Raw genomic sequence first — 12322 nt, forward strand, 5'->3', positions numbered from 1 at the left:
TCAAAAAAGCAAACTTTCTTATATTCTAGATTCAGTGCGCACAAACTGAAATATTTCAAGAGTTCAAGTATTTCTTTTATTTTTTTTTATTCTATATGGTTACGATTTACAGCTTAGGAAAATTAAAAATTCAGTATCTCAAAAAATGTGAAGGAAAAAAAAGATTTACAAAACAGAAATGTTAAAGATCTCCAAAGCAGGTTTAATTATGCACTCAATACTTGGCTGGGGCTCCTTTTGTATGAATAACTGCTTCAATGCGGCGTGGTATGGAGCTGATCAGCCTGTGGCACTGCTGAGGCGTTATTGAAGCCCAGGTTGCTTTGATAGCAGCCTTCATCTCCTCTGTATTGTTTGTCAGATGTTACTTATCTTCCTCTTCACAATACCCCATAGATTCTCTGTGAGGTTCAGGTCAGGTGAGTTGGCTGGCCAATCAAGCACAGTAATATCATGGTCAGCAAACCACTTGGAAGACTGTGGGCAGGTGCTAAAGTCCTGCTGCAAAATGAAATCAGCATGTCCATAAAGCTTGTCGGAAGATGGAAGCATAAAGAGCTCCAAAATCTCCTGGTAGATGGCTGCACTGACTTTGGACTTAATAAAACACAATGGACCGACAACAGCAGATGCTACGGCACCAAAATTATCACTGACTATCCCAAAATGAAACTATCCCAAGAGGTACCCACTATTTATACTCAAAATTAATCAATCTAATCAAGCTCAAAATGGAATATTCTATTTTTTTATTCTATCTATCTATCTATCTATCTATCTATCTATCTATCTATCTATCTATCTATCTATCTATCTATCTATCTATCTATCTATCTATCTATCTATCTATCTATCTATATATCTATCTATCTATCTATCTATGTTTTCTCAGTCAATAACAAGCACAAAGTTAGATACATTATTAAACAAACATTTTATTCAAGAATTCCACAAAAGAACACAGTCAAAATATAATTTGTATAAAACAAAAACATTTCTACAATTCAATAACAACTTATTTCAGACAATGGTTAGGAAAGGGTTAGTTCATTAAAAAAAAGGCAAATATGTTTTGAATAAAAAAATTCAGGAATGCAAATCTATTTTGTCTGAATATTATCATAAAGCTACTGTGACACATGAAAAAGAATATAAACAAAAAGTTTTCCTTTTTGAAAAAAAAAATCACAGTTGCATTTAAATTATTAGGACTTAGTGGCTTAACTACTGTATTTGATTTGTTTGTTTATTTGTTTTATTCCCTACAAAATGATAATATCCCCATAAAACCCCTAAGACATAATTTATGACATTACTAAATCTGCCTGTGGCATCACTCAAGTCACAAATTGTAACTTAAATTTTAAATAAAACAAAACATATATACAATCAATTCCCAGTGAATAATATTTCTGCATGTCACAACTGTCACATGTAGAGCAGTGCACAGATTCTCAGTGGATGCCGAGAAATATAAGAAATATGAATTAATGGCCTTTTGCAGCTTCATAATTACACCTGTGTTTCACTTTAGCAGATGCTTGTTCATGAAATTGTTTTGACTTATTTGGGGCATAAACAGATCCTGAGCTTAAAGATAGGGAACATTTTTATGATATTATAATAAGAACTTCTGAATGCTGTAGGCATCTGTCATTGGGGTACACCTTCACCAGCAAAAAGTTCATTTATTGGGGTTCATTGTAGAATGAGCGATGATGATCTTCATCCTGCTTAGCCTGCTATGAAAACAAAGGCAGAAAAAGTCAATAAAAGATGCCAGAAAGATGCAAAGCATCACATTTTGGAATGCAACTGGTTCTTGACTTGAGAACGAGTCAATCTTTCGTTCATCTTCAGTTCTCTCTTCACAGCAGTTCAGTCAGTGTACTGTTTAAGTAAATGAATTACTCCGGGATATTGGTTTGTTTGAACTCAGAGGGAGTGTCAGCCACATTAAAAAAGTTAACAGCTTAAGTCATTTGTGGATTAATGCGTATTGGAGACGCGAACCGCTTAAAATGATTCAGTTCGATTTGGTGAACTGGTTCAAGAAGATTCGGTTAAATCAAATGATTCGTTCGCGAACCGGATATGACAAACTGCTTTGTTTTGAACTCTCTCTCACAACAGACACGGAAGAGAAGAAGACAATGCTGAATAAAGTCCAAAAAGTCCAAAATGGACCAAAATGTATTTTCGACGCTTCAAAAAATTCTAACTGACCCTCTGATGTCACAGGGACTACTTTGATGATGTTTTTCTTACCTTTCTGGACATGGACAGTATACCGTACACACAGCTTCAATGGAGGGACTGAGAGCTCTCGGACTAAATTTAAAATATCTTAAACTGTGTTCCGAAGATAAATGGAGGTCTTACGGGTTTGGAACGTCATGAGTAATTAATGACATAATTTTAATTTTTGGGTGAACTAACCCTTTAAACAGTCCATTCATGCTCAAAAACCCTCTAATGTGGCTGCATTAAAACAATTCTGCAGGGAAGAGTGGGCCAAAATTCCTCCACAGCGATGTGAAAGACTCATTGCCAGTTATCGCAAACACTTGATTGCAGTTGTTGGTGCAAATGGTGGCACAACCAGGTATTAGATTTAGGGGGCAGTTACTTGGACAGGCAGGTTTGGACAGCTTTTTTTCTCTTTAATAAATGAAATAATTATTTCTAAACTGCATTTTGTATTTATTCGGGTTATCTTTGTGAAATATTAATAATATTTTGATGATCTGAAAAAGAAAGAAAGAAAAAAATGGGAAGGGGGCAAAAACCTTTTCACAGCACTGTCTTTATATACAGTATATATATATATATATATATATATATATATATATATATATATATATATATATATGTGTGTGTGTGTGTGTGTGTGTGTGTGTGTGTGTTTTAAGTTTTCATTTAATATTTAAATATTTAAATTTCATATCATTTGAGCTTCATTTCAGTTACCAACATTTATTTTATTTGTTATAGTTTTTGTTAAATAACAACAATATTTGTAATAAATGTAATAATTAATAACACTGCTGTTGACAAAGCTTATCTTGTATGAACTCTTCATTTATGTGCGTAGGAGCGAATGATACCTGTGATGGTGAGGACACACGTCTTCTTGCATTCTTCTTCTGTCTGGAAGCGGTTATCATTGCCCTGACAGCCTCCGTACCAGAACTGAGCACAAGCGTTTGCCTGTTTGTCGTAGTACCAGTGAATGACATAGTCTCTACAGGAGCCCTGACTCAGACTGAGCAAACACCGAGGATCCAGAGGAGCTGATTCTGGGCGAAGGAGAGAAAGTAATATCACTAAACACTTTCAGAAAATAAAAACAATTTTTTTTTAATTAGTTCTGAAAACTTTCACAATTCTGAAAACTTACGATAAAACAAACTATATTTAACCATTCAGAAAACTTACTATATTAAATTTAATATAGTCAAATTTTCCATATGGTCAATTGGTTTTAGAACAACTTTTGTATACAAAATTAATATTATTTATTATTTTTATGACAAAATATCTTTAGCTTTTCTGTAAAATTTTATAATGTCACAGCTAATAATACAGCTTTTGTATAAACATAGTATTTTGTTATTCATTACTTTATATATTAATAATATAATTAAATTTAATACATTTTTGTATCTAAATTATATTATAATGTTATGTTATGTTATATTATCCATTTAAAACTATTATATGTAAAATTGTATTATTATACATTTATATTTATTTGTATATTTATATCATAAAATATCATTATTATTATTTTTGTCCTATTTGTAATATTCCATATTATCCATGTTTGTTTTATGTATAAAAAATAATATTCATTTAAAATCTGTTTTATTTGTTATTTTATCATATAAATAAATAGTTTGATCATATATATATATATATTATTCATTATTTTATATTATAGAAACATAATGTGTAACATTTAATAATTCAATATCATCAATAATTGTGTAAGAACAGTTGTATAAAAAACTACCTTTTATCACTATAGGACGAGGCTTTGCATTCACATTCACATTCACTGAAGTAGAATGTGTTGATACTGATGATGATGATGATACGGATGATGAAGATGATGTTCCAGGCTGTACAGGTTGCACGGTCTTATTGACTACAGCAATAGTGCTTCCACTTTGGGTTTGTGTCTTGTCTAGATCCTCGCCCTCATAGTCTTTCTCCACCTGCACAGAAGCAACAGCACAGAATCAGACAGCGGTCTGATTCAAATCAGTCTGCATTAGTCTAGCGTTCATAAGAAATTCACAGGAAGTTAGTTGTGTTGATTGACCTGTGCTTTGAGAGGGCCGGGGTTGATGGGAAGAGTTATGCTGTGTCCTCTGCCTCTAGAGTGAGTCTGAGATCTATCCAGTGAAATCTCCTGAAATCTGTTCCCATGGCCATTATTCCCGTATGAAGAAACATCCTCTTGGCCGTTACCGTTACTGTAGCCATATCTGTTGTTTCCGTTCAAGCCGTTGGTAATCCGGTTGAAGTAAAGGGCCCCGTTCTCATCCTCACAGAACTGGCTGACCAGCTTAGACTCAAGAGCTGCAAGATGAGACCAAACACAGAGCAAGATGCAATTATATAACTTGAACTTTACATTTGAAACTTTTATTCTTTGCAGTTAGGATTATTCATTATGATTTTGCTGTTGATACTTGCTGGTGATTTTTCAAAAAATGAATTAAAATGAGTTTTAAAGAGTGTAGTATTAGACTAAGGCCCAATCCCAATTGTACCCCTTACCCCTTCCCCCTGTCTCGATTCTCTTTTGGTTGGAGGGGTAGGGGTAAGGGGAAGGGCCAGATAGCCCTTCAAACGAAAAGATTTTTCGGGACCACACTTCAAACGAAGGAGTATGAATTATCTTTGCAACATGGCTGCTACAGTGAAAAAAAAGACACAAAAGTGTTCCTGTAGCTCAAGTGGTAGAGCATTGCGTTAGCAAGCGCAAGGTTGGGGGTTCGAATCCCGGGGAAAAATTGTTAGCCTGAATGCAATGTAAGTCGCTTTGGATAAAAGCATTTGCTAAATGCATTAATTTAATTTAAATGTAAGCTTTTTTGGCATAAATAAAAAAAATTACGAAAAGTAATCATTTGTTTTATGTTACATTTAATTGTGAGTTCCTATTAACGGTCATGTAACTCAAAGAAATGTTTGCAAAAAAATCGCTAATATTTGCTAACGTCATATCAATACAGACTGCATGATAGTGCCACAGCATATATCTGATCAGGGCGATAACTGCTGTAGACTAATCCCCCCAATAATTAGAAATCGCTAAACCATTTTCTCAAATAATGCCTTTTCAAGAGAGAGAGAGAGAGAGAGAGAGAGAGAGAGAGAGAGAGAGAGAGAGAGAGAGAGAGAGAGAGAGAGAGAGAACGAGAAATGGAGGTTGCATGCATTCGCATCTGTGCGTTTACCATTTTTGGAGTGAGTTTACCTAAAAACAGCGATTGTATTGTGAGCTGCGTGATTTCCGATATATGTGTGTGTGTGTGTCAGTAAGCAGCGCATTAATACAGAACGATAATTAAAGGCTCTAACGCACACCAGCAAACCAGTATTTGTGTGTATTGTAAGAGCTAGACGAAGAATGATGACGTGTGACAGCATAGTAGTGGTGTCCCAATCCTTAGGGGAATATTTTCTCCCCTACCCCTTGACACTCTGTTTCAAGCAGTGTTGTGGGTAATGCGTTACAAAGTAACGCGTAAGAGTACTCTAATTACTTTTTTCCTGAAATGTGTAACTTAACCACTTGAGCTGTTATTTTGATTTTTTGAGAATTAGGCATATGCAATATTGGACCCACCGGTGGATCCCCAGAGTTGATGTGGTTAACGCGTTAGTTTCGTGCGTAAGTAATCAGTAATTTCGTTATAAAAGTAATCCGTTATTTTAAGGAAAGGAAAATCCCGACTGCAGCCTGCTTTTTGTCAGACAGTAGGTCTACTGTGCCACCTGCGGATGTATCAGCGGAGCCGAAGCTCTGTGATCGTAAAGTCAATGGCTGTGATACGTCTGTGCCCTGCGCCTGACCTGTGTGTGTGTGGGGTTTTTTTTTTTCGAACTCGCGGCAAGATGGCAGAGAGGACAGCGTTTGGTTTATGGACTGTGTTAAAGCAAATTTAGGCTTGTGACTGTGAGTGAAACTTTAATAATAATTAGTTCGGCTATTAAGCGATTTGTCATTTGCCTGTGTGGCAGTGAAGGATTTAATTCGGTTTGTTATCATTTTTGTTTGACAGGCAGCTGTTAATTTCTGTTAGATCGTTGGCTGGCTGGTTGTTCATCATTTCTAAATGGATTTAAATCTGCAAGCCTGTTTAAGGTTGTGTTTACAAGTAAGCATACTTGTACTTTGATAACTGCATTATTTAAAGTTAAAGAAAAATCAGGAGTTATCTTGTGGTGCTCATAATATACAGTAGCCTAGGCTACCCGGGCTGGGTAGGTGCGAATTTTGATTAATAATATGTTCTGTGATAATAAATAAATAAAACGCCATGTGGAATAGCCTATTGCTGACTGTCTTTCCTGTTATTGTTATCCTGCAGTATTAATTTAGTCGGATGACTGACGTTATTCATTGTCGGGAGTCACGACTTCTAGGTGCATTTAAAGGGGCCGGGGGCTGTGTCTGTCATGTGTGAGCCGCTGCAAACGGCTTTTAATTTTTGGTAACGCATGAGTACTCTAACACGTTACTTTTATGAATAGGTAACGCTGTATCATAACTGATTACTTTTAATTGATGGTAACGTTGTAACCTAACTAACTACTTTCCAAAGTAACTATACCCAACACTGGTTTCAAGAGTGGGAAGGGGTATAAAATAGAATTGGGATTGGGCCTAAGTATGAGTTAAAACTTGTTTAAAGATGCTTACATAGTGTGTCTGATTTAAGCTCATTTAAAAAAAAAAAAAAAAAAAAAAAAAAAAAAAACTTAAATGGTTAGTTCACCCGAGAATGAAAATATTTCCATCTTCTACTCCCCCTCGAAGCATCCTAGGTGTGTATGTGGCTTTCTTCTTTCAGAATAATCTAACTAATGGACTAATCCTTTAAAATTGGTCAAACTGATTCATTTTAGGGTATCTGTTCAAATTGTTCATTTCAATAAACCGATTCAGAACTCTAAAATACTTAATTTTTCATTTTTTCATTTATTAAATTGTTTATTTGTAGGTATATGTAGGTATATATATATATATATATATATATATATATATATAAAACCAGATTCCTTTTTTAAAAATAACTTTGCTGCATTAAACATTTTCAAAATAATTGGTGATAATGGCTGTTATAAATAATATTTGTAATACAATTGTATTCTATTTTTTCAGCATTATATTATATTATATAGCAAATAAATATATGCTATGTATGTATTTATTTTATATTACAAAAATATAATGTTTAAAAAAATTCTTAGCCTAGCGACAATATTCAATATTGTTAATAATATTTTTACATGTCTGAATGTATGAAGTAAATATATTTTTATATTATATTTATATTTAATACATTTAATTTTTAATATAAAAAAATAGTATTTCATATCAAATATAATATTTTACTCTATTTTTCACCCTGTTGACAGTATTTATTGTCAAAATTTGTTTTATGACAACTGTAAGAAAATAAATGTGCTATTATATATTTATATTATAATAATAATTGTTTTAATTGCCCAGGCCTAAATGCGAAAAAACAAACAAAAAAAAACTCCTTTCTGTGTATATAGGTTAATTTTCTCCCATGCTTACCTGGCAGTGTGTTGTAGTCATCAATGAGGAACATATGTTCACTGTCAGGGTCAGAAGCGATGAGGTTGAGCTCCCTCAGGAACTCGGCCTGTGTTGGGTCAGAGGTGTTCACGATTCCCAGCGCATACATCTCAATGTTCGCCACTTGAGCCTCGCGTACTGCCATATCCAGCTTAACAGGTTCTCTCTTATCCGTCTGTCCATCTGTAATAACAATGGCTACTTTTCTGACCCCGTTCCTGGCGCTGTAAAAGGCTTCTTGCGTGGCTTTGCGGATGGCAGTGCCAGTGTAGGTGCCCTCTCCCATGTAAGGCATGTTCCTGATCGCCTTCTTGACATCCTGCTTGGTCATATACCTGGCCAGGTTAAACTCCAGATGGACGTCCAAGCTGTAAAGAACTAGACCGATTCTCGTGGCATTACGGCCCACTGTGACGCGGTCCACTAAAGCTGTGACGAAGTCCTTGATGATCTCAAAGTTTTCCGGGCCCACGCTTTCAGAGCTGTCAATCACAAACACCAGCTCCATGGGCCTTTCCTTGCACTTAATACCACATCCTAGAAATATATGCAGTCATATCATGACACACCTGTTTTACTCATTATCAAATCATTTGTTTTGTCATATTTAAAGTGTAGAACTCACCACAAATCTCCTTAATTAGCTTGATTATGTCTTCTCTCTGAAACATAATAAAAATGACTGAATTTGCTAATATTTACATGCGTTTGCACTAAAATTAACATATTAATCAGTTTATGTTTTGTCTGAAAAATAATTGAACAATTACTGTATTTAAAAAAATATTTACAAAGCATATGAATGTATTGTTTTCCTAAATATTAACTCCTTAATCAGCTCGATTGTCTTCTCTTTGTTAAAACACTGAAAAATGACTGAATTTGCTAATATTTACCATGCATATGTTTGAATAGTTTTCCTAAATTAACTCAGTATTATAATGCATTTGGTTGGTCATTAATGTCTGAAAAATCATTGAAAAATGACTGAAAATACCAGTACCGTATTTTTCGGACTATAAGTCGCACCTACGTCATGATGAGGAAAAAAACATTTATAAGTCACACTGGACTATAAGTCACATTTATTTAGAACCAAGAACCAAGAGAAAACATTACTGTCTATAGCCACGAGAGGGCGCTCTATGTCTTCAGTGTATTTTTTTTTTTTTTTTTTTTTAATTGAAATACAATAATAACAAAACATATTACATACAAGAGTACACATAACCATACATGTCCATACATGTCAGGGGTAGAGAATAAAAAAAAATAAAAAATAAAAATAAAAATAAAATAAAAATAAAATAAAAAAAAATTAGAAAGGCTTTTTACAAAAAAAGCTTGTACTTGTCAAACAGCTGTGTAGTTTTCATAGCTTTCAGGTTTTTACTTTTGGATATAGTTTCTAAATATATCTTAACATCAATTTTAAAATGTTCAAAATTTGGTATCTTTCCACTCCATTTGACCTTATGAATATAGTAACGGGAAATTATAACAATTAAATCAAATATAAACAAAAGATTTTTATCACCCTCAAATGAAAAACATCTTAACATAACATCAATTTCTTCAAAGTTAACAAGAATCCTAACTTTACTTTGCAAGTAATTACTAAGTTCCTTCCAAAACATTTGGGTCTTGGGACACTCCCAAAATAAATGCTTAATAGTCTCAGGGGTAATTTTACAAAAAGCACAAATATCTTCAATGTTTACTTTAAAACGCTGTACCACAAGTGACTTAACTGGGTAAATTCGATGGAAAATTGTATATGAAACCTCTTTTACTTTGTTTGTAATGCAATACTTATGAGGTGTCATCCAAACTTTACTCCACTCAATATGTTTCTTAAATAAAAAATTCCAGTGAGTAGTAACAGCAAGTATACATTTAGATTGAAGAAGGGACCGCAAAAAAATATTATTACATCCAGAACTTGTGAAATCTTTACCCTGCAACTTAATACAAGAGGTGAATTCTTCTACTGTTGTTTGTAGAGAACAATTATTATGACCTTCTAATAATCTCAAAATTTCCTTGGGAATTGCATGTAAAACCAAAGAATATTGGACAGGATCAACTGAAAAGTTATAAATATGAACAAACTCATTATAATTGTATAAAACACCATCATTTTTTATCAACTGCTTAACCCAAATAATTCCCTTTTCAAACCAATTTTCAAAAAATATTGACTTGTTTCTAACTCTTATACATCTGTTGTTCCATATGGTACATTTATGGGGGGAAAAATTATGACTATACATAAGAGTCCATGAAAGTAATGCTTGTTTGTGGAAACTTGCAAGTTTAACAGGTATTTTGTTAACATCATAATCACATTTTAGTATAAATTCTATACCACCTACTTTTTGAAATATAAAATTAGGTACCGTATACCATATACTTTGCTTATATTTTAAATAATTTTGAAGCCATTTTATTTTAAATATCATATTGGAGGTCTTAAAATCCAAAACATTCAATCCTCCTTCAACTTTTGATCTACAAATATTTTCTTTTTTAATATAATGTGATTTGTTCTTCCAAATAAATTTAAAGAGTTTAGTGTCTATCATTTTAATTAGCAAGGGGGGTACCTCTAACACTTGAGCATTATAAACCAACCTGGATAAACCTTCAGCTTTAACCAATAACACACGACCAGTTAAAGAGATATCTCTCATTAGCCAAGAGTTCAATTTCTTTTCAAATGATTGAATGATAGGAGTAAAGTTTAACTCATTCCTGACTTCCTTATTTTTTGATATCTTAATACCTAAATATTTGACAACTTCTTTCACAGGAATATTGCATATTGTGGTAAAGTCACATGAACCTAGAGCCATAAGCTCACACTTATTAATATTTAGGGAAAGACCAGATACAGATGAAAATAACTGCAAACATTTTATTGCTTTTCCAACTTCAGTATAATCTCTTAAAAAAAGAGTAGTGTCATCAGCTAATTGTGTGCATTTAATTTCTGTATCCTCTATTTTAATACCACGAAAATTGTCCTTCTTAACATGAATGGCCATAATTTGTGTAACCAACAAAAAAAGTAATGGACTAATAGGGCAGCCCTGTCGAATACCCCTTTTAATTTCGAATCTATGAGAAGTTCCATATGCCAATTTTACAGAGCTATTAATCTTATTATATAGGGTTCTAATTACTTTTTGAAATTTGTCCCCAAAACCGAAAAATTTAAGAGTTTTAAAAATAAAGTCATGTTCAATTGTATCGAAGGCCTTGTAAAAATCGACAAACAGAATAAAACTATTATCATTAATAATTTCATTATAATCTATAAGATCTAATACAAGTCTAATATTATTACAAATATGTCTACCTTTTATAAATCCTGACTGCCCCTCATCAATAATAAATTCTAATCCTAACTTTAACCTTTCAGCAAATATGGAAGCAATAATTTTACTATCATTATTAATTAATGTAATAGGTCGCCAATTATCTAGTGACAATAGGTCTTTATCAGGCTTTGGAATTAAGGATATTAGACCTTGTGTCATGGAGGGTGGCAAAGCTTCCTGATCAATAGATTCTTTAAAGACCATTAATAGAAATTCATCTAGATCATCTTGAAATGTTTTAAAAAATTCTGCAGTTAAGCCATCATTACCGGGGGACTTGTTAAAGTTTTTTTATAGCTGTTCTTATCTCTAAAATGGATACCTCCTTATCACAAAGAGCTTTAAAATCTTCCTCAATACAAGCTATATTTTGTTTAAGGGGTTTTAAAAAAATCATCTATTTTGTCTACAGAACATGTATTGCTGGAATATAATTTACCATAAAAATCGGATACATACTTTGAAATAATAATAGGGTCCTGTGTTTCATGGCCATTAATATTAAGCTTTCTAATAGATGTATATTCTCCATTCCTTTTCTCCAAATTATAAAAGTATCTGGAATTAGTTTCTCCTTCCTCCAACCAACGTCTTCATGATCTAACAAATGAACCTTTTGCCTTGATTATATATAATTTATCTAACTCAGCCTGCAAAGTAATTAACAAATTAGAATTCTCATCACTGTCATTATTAGTAATATTACAAATAGCTTTAATAATTTCCTCTTCCATTAATTTATTAGACTTCGCAACTTCTTTGCCTTTATCAATTGCACTAATTCTAATTTGAAACTTCATGAGCTCCCAATTTTGACAGTATAAATTTGTTCGCTTAGCTTTATTCCAATATGTTTGTATTATTTTCTTAATTTCATGTTGAAAACTATCAATTTCTAATAATCTATTATTAAACCTCCAATAAGTCTTAGAGCTTTTATATGATGTCTCGTTATTCATTTTAATGAGAAGATAAATCATTTTGTGATCAGACAATATTGATGGTTCAATTGATACTCTGTTTGTATTTTGTTCTAATGAACTAGAAATTAACCAAAAATCAATTCTTGACTGTTTAGATTTATCCCTATTAC

General features: G+C 32.9%; 1 protein-coding gene across 2 annotated transcripts in view; it reads right to left on the reverse strand.

Annotated features, from left to right (window-relative positions):
- Nucleotides 1–919: 919 nt before the first annotated feature.
- Nucleotides 920–12322, reverse strand: part of LOC132095516 (collagen alpha-1(XXVIII) chain-like) — a 46199-nt gene continuing 34796 nt past the window's right edge. Inside the window, exons 31-36 of one of the 2 annotated variants that reach the window (XM_059500590.1) lie at nucleotides 8472–8508; nucleotides 7826–8383; nucleotides 4328–4587; nucleotides 4016–4220; nucleotides 3108–3299; nucleotides 920–1739 (exon numbers count right to left, since the gene is read on the reverse strand). In XM_059500590.1, coding sequence (XP_059356573.1) covers nucleotides 1735–1739; nucleotides 3108–3299; nucleotides 4016–4220; nucleotides 4328–4587; nucleotides 7826–8383; nucleotides 8472–8508 — 1257 coding nt within the window. In that variant the 3' untranslated portion in view covers nucleotides 920–1734. Of the gene's footprint in view, nucleotides 1743–3107; nucleotides 3300–4015; nucleotides 4221–4327; nucleotides 4588–7825; nucleotides 8384–8471; nucleotides 8509–12322 lie in introns of both variants that reach the window. The other variant, XM_059500589.1, reaches the window with a different exon arrangement.

The sequence above is a fragment of the Carassius carassius genome, chromosome 19, assembly GCF_963082965.1.
Source record: "Carassius carassius chromosome 19, fCarCar2.1, whole genome shotgun sequence".
Taxonomy (NCBI): domain Eukaryota; kingdom Metazoa; phylum Chordata; class Actinopteri; order Cypriniformes; family Cyprinidae; genus Carassius; species Carassius carassius.